The sequence below is a fragment of the Synchiropus splendidus genome, chromosome 4 (assembly GCF_027744825.2).
Source record: "Synchiropus splendidus isolate RoL2022-P1 chromosome 4, RoL_Sspl_1.0, whole genome shotgun sequence".
NCBI lineage: Eukaryota > Metazoa > Chordata > Actinopteri > Syngnathiformes > Callionymidae > Synchiropus > Synchiropus splendidus.
The window spans coordinates 32461910-32481813 of NC_071337.1; the positions used below are offsets into that span (position 1 = coordinate 32461910).

At 42.0% G+C, this 19904-nt stretch overlaps 1 protein-coding gene across 2 annotated transcripts in view; it reads left to right on the forward strand.

Moving 5' to 3' along the window:
- Positions 1 to 19904, forward strand: part of trappc9 (trafficking protein particle complex subunit 9) — an 88046-nt gene that overhangs the window by 50100 nt on the left and 18042 nt on the right. For both annotated transcript variants that reach the window (XM_053863960.1, XM_053863961.1), the window contains 4 exons: positions 257 to 399; positions 7406 to 7516; positions 14700 to 14853; positions 17409 to 17499. In XM_053863960.1, coding sequence (XP_053719935.1) covers positions 257 to 399; positions 7406 to 7516; positions 14700 to 14853; positions 17409 to 17499 — 499 coding nt within the window. The remainder of the gene's footprint in view (positions 1 to 256; positions 400 to 7405; positions 7517 to 14699; positions 14854 to 17408; positions 17500 to 19904) is intronic.

A 19904-nucleotide genomic window follows, 5' to 3' on the forward strand; every position in this document is an offset into this window, starting at 1 on the left:
CAAAGACACAGACTAGCAATGTTTGAGTCTGTTCTATAGAAGTTTCAAGCTTCAGGGATTAAACATCCTTATAGGGGATTACCTTCCTCAAGATGTCAGTTCTCACATGGATTTGTCTGGTACAGTACATTTTCAGCTTAACTCCCTAGGTAATAACCAATCACCAGTGTACCAGCTCAATCTCTTTCACCAATACTCACTGAAGTTGTGGTTGCTGTAACTCATGCTGGCTTTTCTTCCACTTACTTTCTTACAGACTTTGGAGGCGATAATGAACTTCAAATACTCAGGTGGAGCAGGCAAAGTGGGAGGTTACTACAGGGAACTCTCTCTGGGGGTCCATGTTGATGTGGAGCCATCTGTGTTCTTCACCAGAGTCAGCACACTTCCTGCAACAAGGTAGCATGCATGAATGAAAAATGCTTAAGAGATTCACACGTCACGACGCAAAGACAGACAACATTTCAATCATAGGGTTTCAATGATAATGAGATCCTTGAGGAATCCTCCTAGAGCCTCACGGGAAGTACATATTTGTACAAATCCACTGCTGCAAGTGCACAAATCACAATCTCTGCGCGGTCTCGCTTTTGCTGCTCATTGTCTGAGATAATGGGTGCTAAACGAACATGAGCACTTGCAGGAGGTTGGGCACTTGAACCCAGGAGAAAACTGCTACCATGGCCTCTCACTCTGGCCAGTCATGTGGATCAAAGCAACAGACAACTTCTTTGCGCTTCAAGAAATATTAGTTGCCTGAATGTAACTTCAGTTCTATGAATACGTGCGAAGCCCTCTTGGCTATATCCCTCTGCCTCGCGCCTGAGAATTGTTTGAATTGCGTCTCTGCCCAAGTAGGCGCACCCACCCTATAACCCATCTCTTATCCGCTGCTCATCTCCTTCCAAGCTCAGCACAGAGAAAAGGGCCCAACTGGGCAAATAGTCAGAGGGATCCCCACCTGTTCATGGAACTGAAGTTACATTCAGGCAACTAATATTTCTATGTCATATGTGCTTTGCCCTCCAATGGGTTTCGCTATCAGTTTACACATCAGCAAAGTCCGTAGGGATAGGTTTCCTTCCAGCATGGCCCAGGGACAGGGACTGTCAGGACACACACTATCCAGAACTGCATAAGCCACAGAACCTGAAGCCATATCCCTCAGGTATGCCTTCACAAAAGCAGAAGCAGATGACCAAGATGCTGTCTTCCACTCACACTCTGAACAGGACTGCCCCTGTTGCTTTATAAGCCTTGATGATGGGTCCACAAATCCAGTGTTCTAGGTGTTGAGTTGACACTGCCTTTCCGTCTGAATGACAGCCATAACACTCAAACAGTCTATTCGACTGCTGAAGAGGCTCAGTACAATGCAAATAACAATCCAACGCCTGCACTGGGCACAAGTGACACAACAAGCGATCTACCTCCTCATCCCTATGGGGTTGGGGACAAGAAGCTCGAAGTCCAATTACTCTAGACCTAAAAGATGATGTCTCCTTTGGTCTAACAGCTGGATTAGGACGAAGCGTGACAGAGTCCAGTCCATCCAGATGATTCCACCGAAAGGGCGGTCAGATCACTCACTCGCTAGGTAGATACCAGAGCCGCGATGATTGCTGTTTTCAATGACAACATTTCCAACTGGACTGACTCTAAGGTGGAACAATGCTCCTGACCGGAGGCCTAATTCTGCGCGCTGCATGCAAAAACCTTTTGATCACAGGATGGCTTCTGGCCAAATAACAACAAAAGCCCTCATGTCCTACTGTGATTACTGCGGCAAACACTCCAAGTGTCATCGGCCCCGACCACATTCAAACAGTTCCTGGAGAAAGACAGCTGAAAGAGCGCAGGTAAATACATGAATCCCCCTACCAACCCTCAAACACATACCACCTGGAAGCGTCAGTTTTGTTGGTTGAATGGGCTCAGGAGCTCTGGATAGTCCTGATCGCCGACAGAGCCAGCTCTCCTAATCTGACTCTCTCAACATCCAAACCATCGGAGGTTGTCAGATGATCGGCCGAGACTGAATGGTCCCCCTTGCTTGTCAGGCCTCTGTACAATCTGGGACTGACCGTGGAGATCCTACTGACAACCTGACCAGATCTGGGAACCATCTGGAACGTCTATACTGTCTATATTTAGCGATCCCAGAATATGGTGAGCCTTTAGAGACAGCATTCTCCTGGTGACATGCTCCTCCTGCTCTGTCTTCATCCATTCTACCTCCCCAGCCAGTTAGAGATGTGTCTGTGAAAACTTGAACCTAACACGGAATAAACCGGAAAGGCCATGCCCTTCAAGAGCCGACTTTTAGGATCCCACAATTCCAAATCTTCACGGGCATTTTCTGACAATACCAGTAGACGCTTGTTCCAAACCGAGTGTACCCGGCGACGACGGAACCACCTCTGTAACTGTGTCGTGTGCAACAACCCCCGCTTCACCACTGGGTGTGCCGCCAACATAAGACCCATCACCGACATGACGTCCATCACTCTCATTCACGAGCAGTCCCTTACCTTGATGATCTGAGAGAAGATACTTTCTCTGGACTGTGAGTCCAACCACAATCCTGGATACTGCACTTGTCTGCAGGGATGTAGCACACTCTTTTTTCAGTCCACCACAAATCCCAACTGTTTGATATGGCACAAAACCATCTCTGTGTAGTTTTGTATCTCCTCCCTGGAAGACGCCAGAATTAACCAGTCATCCAGATAAGTCAGGATTCTGATCCCTCTCCAAAGCTACATCCACAAACTTGGAGAACGTCTTTGGAGCCAGTGAATGCCTGAACGGGAGATGATTGAATTGCTCACAGTGCTCCCCCACTGCTAAGCGTAGATAAACTCTGTGACGTGGTAGAATGGGAATGTGAAAGTAGGCATCCATCAGATGGCTATATGTTCGCCAATCTCCTGGTTGTATACATTCCAGAAGTTGACGCACCGTCAGCATCCTGAATGGTCATCGGGAGATATAATAATTCAGCATCCGGAGGTCCAAAATTGGTCTCAGACCTGCGAATTTCTTTGATACCAGAAAATATATGGAGTAAAATCCCTCCTGTGTTCGGTTCGCTTCCTCTGTGTTTAGGCACTGCTGCTGAGCGGGGGTTTGACTTCTGAATCCCCGGGAACATTGGTGGTTGGTGGCAGGATCAGGCCAGCAAATCACGCTCAACACCAAATCTTCGGGAGGCTTGAGGTGACCGCATGACACCGCCAAGCTAATTAGCTTAACGAGCAATGCCTCGTCTGCATGTGTGGATTTCTTACACCAAAAAATTGCGGATTTGCGCAGATCTTGCCCCAGGCATAGGGGTGTGTCTACCCGGAACCAGTTTCAGCACCGCACTGACAGCTGACAGTAGCGAAGGTCCCATTAATGACCCACTAGTGCACAAGCATCAACACTTTTAACTTTTGCATCAGAAACGCCACCATGGTAGGAGGACGCTGTCTGTGAACGCCTGGACGAGATGGTCCCCCGTTGTGGTTCTTTCTCCGGCTGTTTTGCCACACTCCACTGCGGTCGACTCTGCGTCGTTCTGAAGGGAATGAGCGAAGCAGACCCCCTCTGTCCCGTCTGGCTTCTGGGTCTTGGAACATCTGTGGTGGAAGTGGTTTACATTTGGCCACACTGGAGGTTTCCGACAGATGGTTGTTGGTGTTCTTCTCTACAAAAACATTGACCGCCTCCCCAAAAAGGGAGGTGTATGGCCAAATAGGTGCCATTTTTGGACACGTGGTCACCTTTGGGGTTTTGGGATCTCTCAGGTGCTTGAGGGAGCATGTGTAGTCCGACTTGAAGTCGATAGTCAAATCCCACGACATAAAGGCCTCGTGGGAACCATCGTTTTGATGCGCTGATTCTGGACCTGGAAGTTAAGCTAGTCATTCAGTCAACACAATCACTGTGGGATGGAGTTCAAAATAGTGGTCCCAGAAACTAAAGTCTACCTGTCAGCTAAGTGTTCTCTTCTACTTCTGATGCTGAACTGGAAGGATTGACAAACTCAGGGGGGCACCCATTTTCATGGAGGTGATATCAGTAGTCCATCTAGTGCAGGATGTAATCTGGGAGAGCCTGCTGCTATCAGACTCGCTGGTTTATTCGAGCTATTGCGTGTCAAAAGCTCTGTCGATATGGAGGCAACTCCACTTCCTAAAGTGGTCTGATTGGCCAGAGTGGGAGTCTGTGATGGCATGTGTAAGTATGTGTGTGTTATTTATTTATTTTGTTTTTTTTTCAATCTTGACAAATGGATAATAAAATATGACACCATGCCTTTTAATACCATTGTTTAGTGATGCTCATTGTGTTCTCCAAAACGTTCTGTCCTGCAATTCTTCCTGCAGACAAAGCTAACATTTAAATGACTCGAGCTGCCATAGAGTAAAATCATCTGAACCTCAAGGCGTTTCTAAAAATACCTCTGTATTGACCCACTGCTAAATCCACCCCAGGACAATTCAGTCATTATCACAATGTATTTAGTCCAGGGAAAACGATGCAGGTTTTTAACTAAATTGCGGTTGTAAAACTAACAAGCATTGATTCCAAAATTGCTGTATTGATTGAATGACTTACCCAGTGTTATTGATCTGGCACTTATCTTCAAACATGGACCCAGCTGCACTGTGATTAAGCTCCTAAACAATGCTAATGTTCTGACATTTGATCCTTACTCTCCAAAGAGTGAGTCATATTTGTTGCCTGGCATTTTACAAAGGCCTAGAATTATTTTAAGGTATTATACACTTTCCCATTAGATTATTTGGATTCTAACCCCGAGTGTACTTGATGATAGTCACGTATTCTGGGTTCCTATTATATTACCAGTTCAGTGCAGCTGTGACACTGAACAGAAGCTGCGGAATATTCTAATGGTTTTGGCGCTCTTTATTTTGGCCCTGTTAGTTTGAATTCATGAACAAGACGTTTTCTATTTCATTATATTTCTAATCTTTGGTTTTAAACCAATACATAAATAACCAATACATAAATAATTAGTTGCTCTTCATGTTTAAAATAAACCAAAGATTCAAAGTTTGCTTTACACTTAGTCAGGTTAATAAGTCTTTTGCAATCAGATATGTCAGGTCAGATATAAAAAAAAAACAAAAAAGTATTTCAAAAGACAGGTGTAAAGACAACCCGAAGTGTTTTGGTATTCCTGAGCTGGTGATAGTTGAATCAATATTGGGGACCTTGTTGGACTTATTATACACAAGTTTTGCTGAATAACTGTTACTCTCACTGTGCCTTTGATTAAGAGTTGTTTTCAATAGATCAAGGCAAGTGTGACAATATCCCAGTAATGTATCGTCAGATAATAAATATATAAGTAATCAGTTTACCAAAATATGTAGTAAAGCACGTGTTTGCCATTGGCTGGGTTCTGCTGTCGATAAACTGCAAGCATGAAATGAGGTGGTTGACTGGCCTAACCTACAGGTAGGTCACAATTTGCGGCAGCTCCGTGTCTAGTGTTGAATTGTAGTGGCATTCATTTGCTTGGGAATTGCAACGCTGTGATCTTGTTGTCACATTTTAAACAGACTTTTGTGAGTGTTGGAATGTTCTTATCACAACATATATCTGATGGCGATTCTGCCCTATTCTGATCCCACCTTTTAACTGGAAATCAGCAAGATCCCATCAGATTGTGGGAGTTTCAGGTTTCTGCTCTGGCATAATGCGGTACAAATCCTCTCTCCCTTTGCAGCAGCCTTGTTGTCCGCTAAATTAGTGTATAAATATTTGATTGGCACCGTTCCCATGGTAAAAGGTTTCTTGGATGATGGGGGACTAAGATCAATATTTTAATTTGATCAGATTGAAACATGTTGATTATGAAAGGTGAATGTGCATTTGAAATAAGGGGAGATGAAGATAATGGCTTCATATTAAGAAAATAGCGTCACATGCCCTTTGTTGCTGAGAATGATTCAAGTTTGTTTCTCTTCCTCAGCCCTGTTATATGGGACTATCCTTTGCTTCTGTTTATTGAGTTGGAGCTGATCATTGAGCGAATGAGCCTGTGATTCTTAACTGGGTGTTCTGATTGATCACTACAGCTAAACACCCTGGCCCATAAATCAGCCACTCTTTATCATGAAGACAAGGAGACAATTAAAGTAACATGGGCAAGCTTGAAATTATGACCCTTTAATTGACAGTGCAGTCAATCAGGAAACTTGGATTAATAAACTGGATCTCAACACCCACGAATGGAATGCATTGCGTGGAAGTACCGTGCGCCAAAAGAAAGCCTTAAAGAAACTGCAAAACATCTTACCCAGAATGTTGTATTCAGACTCATTTCAGCCTTGACGTTGTCACTGCTTTTATATGAATTTGTCTTTACCGCAGTATGGTTATGAACCTTGAAGCATCTTTAACCCTCTACTGCGTAGTGTTAAGGTTAGGGTGAGCAACAAACCACATTTTCACGCCTCACACTATGCATTATTAGGGTCCTGAAAGGCCAGCCAAACTAGGGTGAAATATGTATTTCCCTAAAAAATTACCAAGTCATGCGGTTGCGGGTTGAGGGTCAGCAAGATGTGTAACCTGGAAACAAACATTTGACATATTTCCTTGTAGTTATGTCAGAATTTGAAATGTGTCATTTTTATCTGAACTTCTTATGGGATCTATTGAACATACACACCACTTGGATAAAACACAATTAAACATATTACCAGGAAATTTTAGTGATAAGTGGAAAAAAAGGTGTGATGGTTGCTGGGTTGGGTTCAAAGGCAGCGCTCACAGACAGTCACAGAAGTCATTTGGGGCCCCATCCAGGTGTGATCCGGTTCAGGGGCTAATATGAAATGAATTTAGGATTTCATAATAGTTATAATATCGACAACGCGCAGGTCAGTTGCTGACAACGTGACTGAATGTTGAAAGCAACTGAACTGCATTTATTATGATTTGCCTTTCCCACTGTGGTGTCTTTTATTACATTTTCATGATCACTGTTCTGTGCAGTGACCTGTTTGCTTTGATTACTCATAACCAGATGGAAATCTCAGCCTGTCTAGGACCAAAATAGCCTCTTTGATGGTCCAATATCAGCCCCTCTATCTTAATCTAAGTCGCAAATTAGGCCTCTTATGATGTGTATGGGTAGAGCAGGTCTGGAATGATGACATGGTCTGTTGCTGCAGGGCCTGGTGGTTTGATGAAAGCAGACCCACTTTTGAAGTCAGGACATGGGGCAGTGACTGCTGCGACCTGTTGTCTCTTGATCCTGTTTAAGACTGTGCTTTCATACAGTCAGTGTGACCTTTTGGCATCTAATCTATTCAGCAGTCTTGCATTGCCGCAGTTGTACATCATATAAAAATTTGAATTATGTGCTTGTGTTCTTCAACAGCACCCGCCAGTGTCACCTGCTGTTCGACATTTTTAACCCAACTGAGCATGAGCTGACTGTCAGTGCAAAGAACAACCAGGATCTGGTCCTTCACCCCAGTGAGTGTCAAAGGTGCGTCAAGTTCTTTTTTTTCTTGGAGGATATGGAGTGTCTTGTTTTTTTATATCTGTGATCTGATGTCTGAGCGTACTTGCACAAGCCTTTCCAAAGTATCACATGAACAAAAAACACTCATGTTGACTTTAAACTTCCAAGCTGCACGTTTCTACCCAAATTGGATTATTCAGCCAATATTATTGGGTGAAATAATTGGGTATACATTTATTTTATGGGCATAATTTGATAATATTACACCTTACATACTGTGTTGCTAAATGAATTACAAGGAACTGTTTTGTCTGGCCAACATTTCTTTCCACCAGAACCTACTTGGTCTGTGTGGTCCCCAGCTTCTAAGCATCAGTCTACGCCATTGTTGTACATTTTTCTCATCCACCAGGTTATTTGACTGTTTAGCCGTTTCCTGACTGTTAAGATGTGTCCTGGAGAGTGAAAGTTGCTGTCTCATTCAGTTGGTGTTTTTGGTTCTTTCAAGATTTTTAGGTGTTTTCCTACAATTTTCAGTTTTTGTGTAAAATAAGAGTACTTGCCAAGAATCTGTTAATTGGTCCAATCTCGCACCTATTATTGTATGGGTATTTCAGCTGAATCTGCATCAATGAGACCAGTCTCATTCCACCTCCTCTTTCATCCGCTCTACTATGTAGAGTAAGTGAGTTAAACATGCAGAGGGAAAACACACTGGTCGTCTCCAACTTATCCACTCCCTACATTAGCTGCCCTTGTCAGTTCGTATTGCCATCCCTACTTGTGATGAATGAGATATTATTTGAAAGATGTTTTATGGAATCTCCATTCAGGCCTTGTGAAGGTATGCTCTCAATCTGACAGCTGCAGAAATGAATGTGCCAATCATGTGTACTCTCTGCGAACAGCAAACACTTTGATCGTTTCCATTTCAATTTTGCACGCCATGGTTGTCAACAACAGCTTTTACCATGGAGGTGTCTTCTGTCTCAGCTGAATCATACATAAATAAGGATAAAACCTCAATGTCTATGCATTACTGTGTATTTCTGCTTTTGTTTCAATTAAGACTTATAAGTTTCTCTCCAGTCATAGATTGTGTTATTAAAACTTTTCTTTTGTCTGTGGCTTGATACTCCTGAATGCTGCGCTCCTGAACTTCCTATTGGCAACCAAATAAGCTAGTGTCGAAATGGGCTAATGAATGTTTCAGTCTGGTCATTTTTTCTATTCATATCATTACAGAAGCCAGTGTTTGTCTAGTCTCATCATAGCTTGCTCTTTAAATCAAAGTCTTTGTCCCAGAAAGGTCAGACCTGTCCAACTCTACCTCTGGCTTACTCCTTTCTTCAAATAATGGACCCTGAGGTGATCAAAGCTCTGCTTATTTGCAGGATGTCTTTGTCTTTTCAGGGTAGACAATGCACAAAATATCATCACAGAGCAATGTAAAGTGATCATTTATTCTACATTTATACTAAAGAGTATCTTGGCAGATGAATTACAAGGCTGTGCTATTGTGACTTCTCCATCAAACAGTGTAGTAGGCAAAATCCTCACCGTTAATTTTTCCTCTTTGGTAAAAGATGGAAAAGCAAAGATTAAGAGTAAAGTTTCAAATGTTTTATCAAAAATGCAGCTTAAATGTTAAATATTGCCTCAAAATTAGCAGCAATGCCTCTTTAGACATTGGAGGTGATAGTGTGAGGTTGTCATCCAGATTTTTTCTCCTCCTCTGTCTGTACACACCCTCTAAACTGCACCAATCACTCCATATCTCCATGGATAAAAACAAGCCTTCGTTGGGTTTAGATTTCATATTAGCCCAGATCCCTGAGGTGGAGCACATTGCCTCTGCACTCTCATATCCTCACTGCAAGGACGCTTCAGTGATCCCACCTGTAACAAAGAGGTTGTGCTCACTGCAGCATTTTTTTCATTCACATAGATTTTTGGTGTACATGCTTCTATGTATGTGTTTTTCAAATCATGCTTGTTTCCATGGTAACAAAGTTTCAATTTCTTTGGCTGCTTTATTGGCAGCACATCCAAATACATTATAGCTGTATTCAAAACAGTAAAACAGACTCTAATTTTTACCCGTAGAGAATCACAATGATCCCGTTCTTGGTTAATTAAATGTGCTGTGCATTTCTGTAGCATTTCTGCTACTGTGAATAATGTTAGTATGTCTTAGAGGGATTAATGCAGCTCTGGTGGGAGTGTTCAAGAAACTGCTGGCCGTGGCATGTGATGCTAACAAAGGGTTACACAGAGTCAACTAGGTCTAAAAATAAACTGCCGACTTCCTTGCCTCGGCACGAGCCTCTACAGATTCTTAAGCTCTGGCACGTGAGCTAAAAATAACCCTCTAAAGAAAAACACATTTTCTCAGCGCAGGTCCTGTTGCTTGGTTACCCAACTAGCTGAACATGAATTACTATAATAGGTTTATAACAGTTTTCTCCGAAATCACACAGAGCAAATAAAAAAAATGCTGTTTCATATGAAGCAAGCACCTTTTGGAAAACTTGCAACTACTATAACTTACATGATTGGTTTGAATAAGACCGTGGAAAGATGAGGATCAGCAACCTTGATACTTAAAAATGCTGGGTCATGCTGAAAGTCAAGCTGTCCTAAACTTTGTTTTGGGAATGTGAAAAACGGTGGGGTTGTGCTACAACAATGGTTTTACGAGCGAGAACGAGAGTTCGTACTGCCATTTGCTGATGTCAGATAGCATCCACTGAATAAAGCGCTAGCCCCTTCCACCTAACCAAGCCTTGAGCTTGCCGTTGACAGACTGTGATTGGTCAGAGCTGACACGTGCGGCTCCGCCTCTGCTATAAATACCATCACTGCCTGTCATACGTCCTTTATGGACATGTAATTCAGCTCCTGGACAGGTGTCAGCGAGGCCTGCTAGTACGAACTCTCGTTCTCACTCGTAAAACCAGGGCAGCAGCACAACCCCACCGTTTTAATTCATTTCGAACACGAGTTCGTACTGCCATTTGTATCCACCACACCTTGCTGACACATAGGACAGAACCACTGGAGGTAGCAGGATGAATAGACCTCGTGAAATTCAAAAAACACCCCACAGCCTCTGGCTGAGATGTTTAACCTGTCATCGTCTGGCTACATTTAACACAGAATGTACGACACCAGAGTCAGTAACATCCAAATAATAAAACTTGACAAATGTACGTGAAGTAGTCCATGATGCAGCTTCACATATATTCTGAAAATCAACTTCCTGCAATGATACCCAGGATGCTGCTGTTCCCCGAGTAGAATGAGCTCTGAGCCCTTCTGGAGGCACCTGACCTGCACTTGAATAGGCCAGGGAGATGGCTTCCACTATCCATCCGGATAGACGTTCCTTAGACACAGGTTTTCCCAATGTCTGGGAGCCTTGAGTGGTGTGGGTGTGCTACAAGTGACTGAGGTATAAAACACCTGTGTCCGAGTGGTCCAGACTGATGGATCAGTATTCTTGGCGACAATTACACCATGAAGACAGAAGAACACTCCAAGCAACTCAGGGAAAGGGTGATTGAGAAGTACAATTTAGGGGATGAATAAAAAAAAATCCAAGGCATTGAACATCCCCCGGAGTTCAGTGAAATCCATTATCAAGAAATGGAAGGAATATGGCACTGGTGTGAATCTGCCTAGATCAGGCCGCCCTCGTAGACTAAGTGACCGTGCAAGTAGGAGACTAGTGAGAGAAGCAACCAAGACCCCTACGACTACTCTGAAGGAGTTACAAGCTTCAGCCACTGAGATGGGAGAGACTGTGCATATAGCAACTGCTGCCTGGGTTCTTCACCGGTCAAAGCTTTATGGGAGAGTGCCAATGAGAAAGCCACTGTTGAAGAAAAGACTTATTAGATCTCAACTAGAGTTTGCCAAAAAGCACGTGGAAGACTCCATGGTCAAGTGGAAGAAGATTCTTTGGTCTGATGAGACCAAAATCGAGCTTTTTGGCCATCAGACAAGACGTCATGTTTGGCGGAAACCAAACACTGCACATCACCAAAAACACACCATCCCCACTGTTAAGCATGGTGGGGGTAGCATCATGCTGTGGGGATGTTTCTCAGCATCTGGACCTGGAAGGCTTGTAAAGATAGAGGGCAGAATGAATGCTGCAAAATACACGGAATTGCTGGGGGACATTCTTATTCAGTCTGCAAGAGAACTACGGTTTGGGAGAAGATTTATTTTCCAGCAAGACAATGATCCGAAGCATACTCCAAAAGCTACACAGGAATGGTTAAAAGAGAACCAGGTAAATGTTCTGGAGTGGCCGAGTCAAAGCCCAGACCTCACTCCTATAGAGAATTTGTGGCTGGACTTAAAAAGGGCTGTTCATGCCCGATACCCACACAACCTTTGTTATATTTCTTTATATATTTTTGCTTCATTGACATTACTTAAAAAAAAAAATACCATGATTGATTTATGAAAGCACTAAAAGGGTAAAACATCCAAGAGGGTGAATACTTATGATAGGCACTGTAACCCATGATGACGTAATGAAGAAAGTCTGGAGTCCATCACATGAGTATTATGCAGGGTGGGGCACTGGTGTGTTCTGCATATGCACAAAGAAGTGTTTTTTTTCTATCAGTCATTATCCTTTTTTGTTATTTTGCTTTTTAATGTTTGGGTTGGTGTCTGTATCATCTGTTGATACTGAATTGAATGAATATGAGAGTTGGTCATGGTTGAGGTTATTGTTGGACTGTCCTGTCATGGTTTTGATGAATCCCATGATCTAACTATGGTACTGGTGGCACCAGTCTGTAGTTGACACATGTATTAATGCGTCTTTGAATCCTCCCATTAGAATGATCCGGTCATGTGGAACCCATACAAATACATTGTCAAAAATATATATTTTTGCTTTTGGAGATGGCTGAAATAACAGAACTCCTATGTGTGTGTAACTGCAGTGGGTGAAATCAGCCCAGCACCACTAATCTTCAAAGCAGGATGCATAAGTCTGGCAAAGCAGAGTCTACAGCTTCTGTTTAGTTTTCTTTCTGTGCAGGTCCGGTAATTAAATTGCTGCTGTTTTTCTTTTTGCTCTTTGATGTGTCTCCAGACTTGTTTGCTTCTCATGGTGGATTTGCTGGACTGGTCAGACGACATGCGTGACCTAAGCTTTGTTCTAACATGGCTTCTCTTAGCCCATGTCCAGCCCACAAGCCCTCATCTTTCTGATTTGCCTTCTTTATTGTTTTGTCGTTTCATTGACCATTTTGTCAAAATCGATGTAGATTATTTCATGTAATAGTAATGTTTTTATATGTCAATGTTAAAAATTTTCTATTTTTTTAATCTACTATGCCTTTGATTACAGCCATATGAATGAATATGAATATACTTGAATTATATACATTTACAGGTGAAAACAATACGTTGCCTGTGTGACACTCCCTCCACCACTCACCCTGCTCACACCATCTGTGACAGTTTTATTTCAAACCCAAAACAAATTACTCAAACTGCTTCAAATACATCTCCATCCGTCATACTCCATATTGCTACATGCTCACCTTCTTTATCTCCACACTAGATTGTTGTCATGGCGCCCTGCGCAGCTCTCCTTCTCATTCTCATCTTCCATGTTTTCCAAAAACTCCACTCCAGCAATGCAGTACTAAACCACTAACAAGCACAAGTATCTAAGGTGATCACTCCTGTGTGTATCTGCCACCATCTCTCAAAACTCTTTACCCAAGCGATTCCATCATGCACTTAACTCACTCAAGTTAATATCCCTCATCCTCGGCTCACCTTCCTAAAAATGCTTTTAATGCATCAATTGTCTAACCATCCATCCATGAGTAGAGATCTCCGGGGCTGCTGATTCTGCAGGCCTTGGGAAGAGATGGTCAACATGCAGGGGTTAATGCTCAATTCAACTCAAATTCAAATTTTTTTTCAGACATTCTCATTTACAATTAAATGCGATTTATATGTCTTTCCAATTTGAAAATTGCTTTCCTCCCTGAGCCAGCACAGTACAGCACAATATATTTGTTTTAAGGAGGAGGTTAAGATGGAAAAGAGCCAAGTCTTCAGCCATGGCATTATGTGAGACGATGGCATCAACGTCCATACAGACAAACGTGTAGGTAACGGCGTCAAAGCCGAGAGTGGTGGCATTCTGATGTGAGTTCATTTGTAATGTCCCATGACAAGAAGAACTTTTATGTACGTGTATAAGGTCTCAATTTGGTGTCCGTGGGATGAATGCGACCAGGTCATTCAGATAGAAGTCACATGTCAAAAGATCAGATACGTGGCCTCGGTTGCATTTGAAAATTCAGCTCTGCGTCATTCAGACTGTTAGAAAAGATCAGATACAGATCACAGAGGTTCAAAAAATGGATCACCACAGGCTGCAGTCTAAGAGTAGCCATGGAACCAATGTAATTTAGGTTGTTAGGTGGATGACAGGTGCCTTTCCGAAATGGATGGGTTACAAAGTCATGTAGCAACTGGTTACATGTTTACTTATTACATATAATGGCTCTTCATTTTCCACTGCAAAACTGTTTTTTTTTTTTTATTAATTCACTGGACCACGAATTCTATGAGTAAATTAACTCGCAGGGACTCTTCGGATGTGACATTGCAGTGTTCTCTATAAAATTGCCTTCCTGCTTCTGTATTATTGGCTCGCATCGTCCATTAATTTCCTCCATTCATCACCTGATATCATCGGTCGGGTGTCAGCGGACATGTTAAATGATAGCCATCAATCATCATGAAAACATGAACAAGACTAAGTACTTCTGGACGTTTATTGTCTCGCAAATATTTCCTTGGAAACACGGCATGTTTCTGAATATGTGGTTCCCACGCTATTAATAAACTTAATATTTTTATACCTATAAGACCACAATCCAAATGGAGAATTCACCTCTGCAAACAATCCTTTTCTAAAACATCCTGCCCAAAGTGCAGATCTTTAAAAAACGTCATAGTATGTCAACTAGCAATTGCAAGTTTGTCTTTTTTTCAATTATTGATTGGTTGTTAAAACACTGCAAATTACTTTGTTATTTATTAGTGTGGTATTTTGAACTGGGTCACGGTGATTTTCAGAGAAGTGCATGTGTTTGGATTCACAAAGGAGCAGTATTATAAACCACCCCTCATCTATCTTTCTGTCTGATTGCAGGATGGCTATCCAAGTCAACAAGTTTGACTTTGAGAGCACCCTACAGCTGCACCAAGAGAACATTTGCCTGACTGATCTCAAATATCTTGAGGAGGAACATCAGCATGCACGAGGCTGTCAGATCAACAGCAAGCTGGGCATTTGCTGGAGCATTATATCCTTCATGTTAATAGCACCTGTGTTATATTCTGCTTGCAATGACAACTTATTGTACCCCATACTGTGAAGATCAGAGAGTCATGAGAGTAGACATTTACAGTAAAAGTTTTCCATGCATTTTTAATATTATTACTTTTACTTTTTTTCTTACAATATATTGTGTTCACATTTACTTTATGGGCTGCGGCCCAACAGAAATTGTTGCCTGGCAACCAGTTCCATCCTGATCATCCCATTTCTCACATGCATGCTCCCTATTTGATCACTTGCTGAGCTGCCTGTGGTGTCAAGTGAGATCGCCTTTCATGTGTGTATGCACGATTGTGGCATTCTTCGGCAGTGCGCTGTCACCGTCGTCCCCGTGTGTCCGCGCAGTCTGGTGGTGTGTAATCAGCAATGGTTCAATACCCTTAAAGCGGTGGTGTCAAACTGACCCACAAAAGTGCCCCGCAGTGGTTGCAGGTTTTTGTTCCGACCCTGCAAACACAGATCGGTTAACCAAGTCAATCTCAGCTGAAATAAACAGCACCAGACTGACAATCGACAGCTTCAGACACCTGATTGGTGAGATACTGTCTTCTTGATTGGTTGCTAAAAAAGCCTGAACCCTCTGCGGCCCTTTGAGGACCGTTTGACACTTGTGCCTCAAAGCAGGGGTTCTTATGGGTCCGGGGCAGCTGATTTCAGAATTACTAATTTCACTTGTGTTCAATAACCATACATGTAAACAAACCAAAACCTTGTGAAATGACGTGAAACCATGCGATCAGCGCAAAGATATTTGTTAACGAAAAGTCCAACCAGCAGCAGAACCAGGTGCAAGTCATGTTCATCAAATTTACTGAAGAAAAAAAGAAGAAAAAAATACCCTTGATGCAAACTGTTCAGAAAAATTGGAAAAACTGTACTTCATGAATAAAATTCTGAATAAAATAAATATAATAAAACTGTCTAAATAACATAAAATATTTTCTGTTCCAGAAATAAACTCAGAAGAGTAAGAATGGTAATTTAAGTACAGTGGTACCTCGGTTCTCGACCACAATCCGTTCCAGACGGCCGTTCGAGAAGCGTTTTGTTCCAAATCTGAATCGATTTTCCCATTACAATTAATGGAAAAAGAAATAATTTGTGCCAAGCCTTAAAATAGGCTTTTTGTAGGAGTGAATGTAGAGTGTCTGCTGTAGGTGCGCTGTTTGTCTATGTGTGTAGCTGCTGCAACCGACAACAGGACATCAAACCCTGGAGTGCGCGCTCCAGCCTCAGACGTGTGGAGAGCGAGCACCTCCCCTTTGACACTCTACCACGGTCCAGTGCGGAGACAGGAAAGGTTTTACCCCTCAATATGAAGAAAAAACAGTCAAACAGTAAATGTAGCTAACGGGACACGTCTGCATACAGAGGCCTCGTTGTACGCAATAACAAAGCGCCTCGTGGGTCAGCTGATCGGTCTGCGCGCCTTATGTTTGTTCCGTCTTTTTTCGGGGACGTTCGAGCTCTGGCTTTCGTTTGAAATCCGAAGCAAAAAAATCTAAAAAATTTTGTTCGAACTCCGATTTGTTCAAAGTCCGGGACGTTCGAAAACTGAGGTATCGCTGTAAGTGTAAATGAAAGTATCGCCATAAAATGTTCTAAGTAATTTTAAAAACTGAAAAGTTTTTACTGTTGGGGGCGCCATCACTTTCTTTATCATTTTTTTCTTTTCAAGAACTTCTTCATAGTTGGTAACTATCAACTATCACAAATGTGCAGCTATCAAGTCAAGTTAATGACACATTACTGCCATCATACGTGGCGAGTGTATTGAAACTGAGCGTCTCATGGCCCAGAGATGTAAAACAAAAACTTTCAGCGGCCTTCTAGAGGGCGCTTGCGGTGCAGCCATGGGCCTTAGCCATCTTGATTGTCCAACCCATGTCAGAATTCTCTCTCTACTTGACCCCTTTCCTGGCTGTCTGTGGTGACAACATTGAAGTGAAACTATTTATTATGTCTGTGTAGCACAGCTCCACTTCGGTGTAAGCTGTGATTTTAATACTTCATACAGCATTTTAGTTAGAAATTAATATTTAAAGTGAAGTGGAGCACCAGTCTATTTCTGGGAGGTTTCTGAAATGTGCTCCAGCTTGCCCAGTGGAAACCATATGACTGCAATCTCACGACCCCCTTCAATTTGTTCCTGGTTCCATTCCTAATCCAGCATTGTCCCTGTCTCTCTTCTCCAAGTGTCCAAGCTGTCTGAGCCAGGGTTTTCTTAACTGATCTCTATCCTTTTCATGGGCTGATGCACTCTGAACCTTAGTACTTCAACTCGGACACATCTCGCTCTTTGTCTCTTTTTATCTGAGCTAAAAATGGCACCTAGACTGGCCTTTGGTCACATACAGCACTTGGCCAGATTAAAATAGTGTTGTAATATTTTCCCTCTTTGGGCCCTGTTAATAACCTTTTGTAGCATCTTTAGGCAGCATTGTATTCTGATATTTCTGATGCATTTTGATCACCTGAGTCACCTCAAGTCCTTGGCATGTCATCCTTAACTTCCCTCACCCATCTCTGCAGCGTGGTGGAGAGGCAAGTGTGGAAGGGGTTCTCAACCAGCTGATACTGGAGCACCTTCAACTGGCTCCACTGCAGTGGGGTGAGTTGTATATGTTTGCGCAGTTATTAAGGTTGTCATGCATTGTAAGCAGGTCAGAGATGGCACATGGTGTGAAGTGTAAACTGTCTTAATGGGAGACCAATCTGTCATTTTCACTGTCTTAGATGATGTGTGTTATTTGTCTGTCCGGTCACCCTGTGCTCTGCCTCAAGGTTGTCGTATGTCTTCCGAATAACTCCTGATCAGATGAGGGCAGACTATCAGAAATGTACAAATGGCAGCCATCAATCTTAAATTGAGATCGACATGACGAGTTACGAGAGGTCCATAATTACAGCTTTCCTTCTTCGCCATACACACTTGCCTTGATATTGATGTATAAAATGATCCGTCTTTTAACTGCATTTTGCTGGTTGTCAGGAATTTAAATAACGGTAAAGAGACATCAAGTGTCTTAATTTAACACTTTATTGAACACGTTTATTACAGTAGCTGACTGTAAAATGCAGTTTTTTTTTGGTCTTTTTTTTTATCAGAAATTGAGCATTAAAGCATTAAAACTCTATTTTAAAAGTTAAAAACAGGCAGTTGGTACCAGAACATTACTGTAGTTATGTTACAACCTTTTTTGCTTTAACAGTAAGGGTTCATCAAGGTCTGTTAATTTTAAAATTAAGACTTGATTCCTAAATTGACTGTTAAATGCACCTGAAATCCCCCTTTGCTTTAATGGTCAAGATTTATCAGTACAGCAAACTAAAAAAATGGCATCTGGTGGTTGCAAGGATGAACAACCCTTTTCTGTTGTTACACATGGAGTATCTGAGATTAATAGCCTACTTTACATGTGAATCACTGATGATAGGTTTGATGGTATGATGCTCCTTTTTCAAATGACAGACACTTTGAGTCACTTTGATTAACAAAGCTTTTGAAGGGACTGCAATGCTTTCCTTTTGGACCATTTGATGCATGGGAACTGCAGGAGACATCGTGTTGACCTCCAGGACATTATTTGGGCATAACTTGAACTGAATTGAAAATTCAGAAACAGAGCAGAGAAAATGGACCACATGATCTGTTTATTTGCTTAAAATTAATTTGTGCACTATTTATTTATTTATTGTTTAAATTAAGTACACCAGGAAATGAAAGTAATTGATGATTACCTGAGTGGTTTACTTATCTTGACTTGCAAATGAGAAAATTGTGGTTATACAGTAGGTGTTTCCTGCCTCTTGCACAATGACCCCTGGGATAGGCTTCAGCACTACACAAAACCCTGAACAGGACTAAGCAGTGGTTAACTATGGATGGATAGATGGATGGATGGATGGATTCTTTGTGATCTCTGACAATAGCTGCCACCTAAATCTCTCAGTGAGGTGAAGTAATTGCCTCACTTCCACTGAAGGCAAAACAATAATAATGTGTTCAAAGGAGCTGGCTGGTGTATGTATGTTCCCTCTGGCAACTGTGGTGTGAACTGTATATACGTGCATAGGCTTATTTTGCTGCCTTAAGCAGGTTTCAGTCCTGTCACCTCTCATGCATCATTTTGGATTTGGAATCAGACAAGCAATGTTCTGCATGTATATATATATATATATATATATACATAATTACTTCTTTCCTTCTTCGCCATACACACTTGCCTTGATATTGATGCTACTTAATGCGACTGCAGTGCACTGATTTCTTTGAGGTAAGTGCACAGTCACAGTCATAAATACAATTTGATGCTTGAGGTTGTAACAATAATACAGTAATACTACCGAGTTTCTGTCATGTTGTGTGTAATTTAGTGTTCTGCGCATCCCTGCAGAAGGCAGCAAACATACATAGATTTGCAGGCTTGAGACGCCTACTGACCTAACGCGGCAGTGAGGAAGATCAGTCAGCATCTAAGGAAGTGTGAGTGGCTTGCTACATACATTGCTTCATTGGGTCCCAATATCAGTTCAGCAGAACAAGGTCTTTTAAAGTAAATAATCAATGGAAGTTTGAATTATGCACTGGTGGGCTGCATTTTGTTCCAGTGAATGATGGCTCATGTGGAAAATGTCTCTGAAAATGTCATGGATTCATATTTTGTGTTGCCTTGGAAATGTTTAAATATTTCACACAAATACTTGGCAATCGCAACAAGTTCCCTGACAAATTCCTTATGCCTGTATTCCATCAGACATACACTGAACATTCCCCCCTAAAGGACTTGGGCAATAAGACTGCAAATGTGAATGAATATCTCCAGAAGAAGTTGTCTGAGACTTTTAAAAACAATTGGTCTTTCTCAAAGTACAAAATTGCCACAGCTAGTCTAATCTTTGTTTTACATGATCTGTTAGGGATGCAGAATGCCTCTAATTTGGAAGGTTGACATATTGCGGACGGAGGAAGACAAACAAATGGTGGAGCAACAATTTAGCTTTTTTCAGTATTTC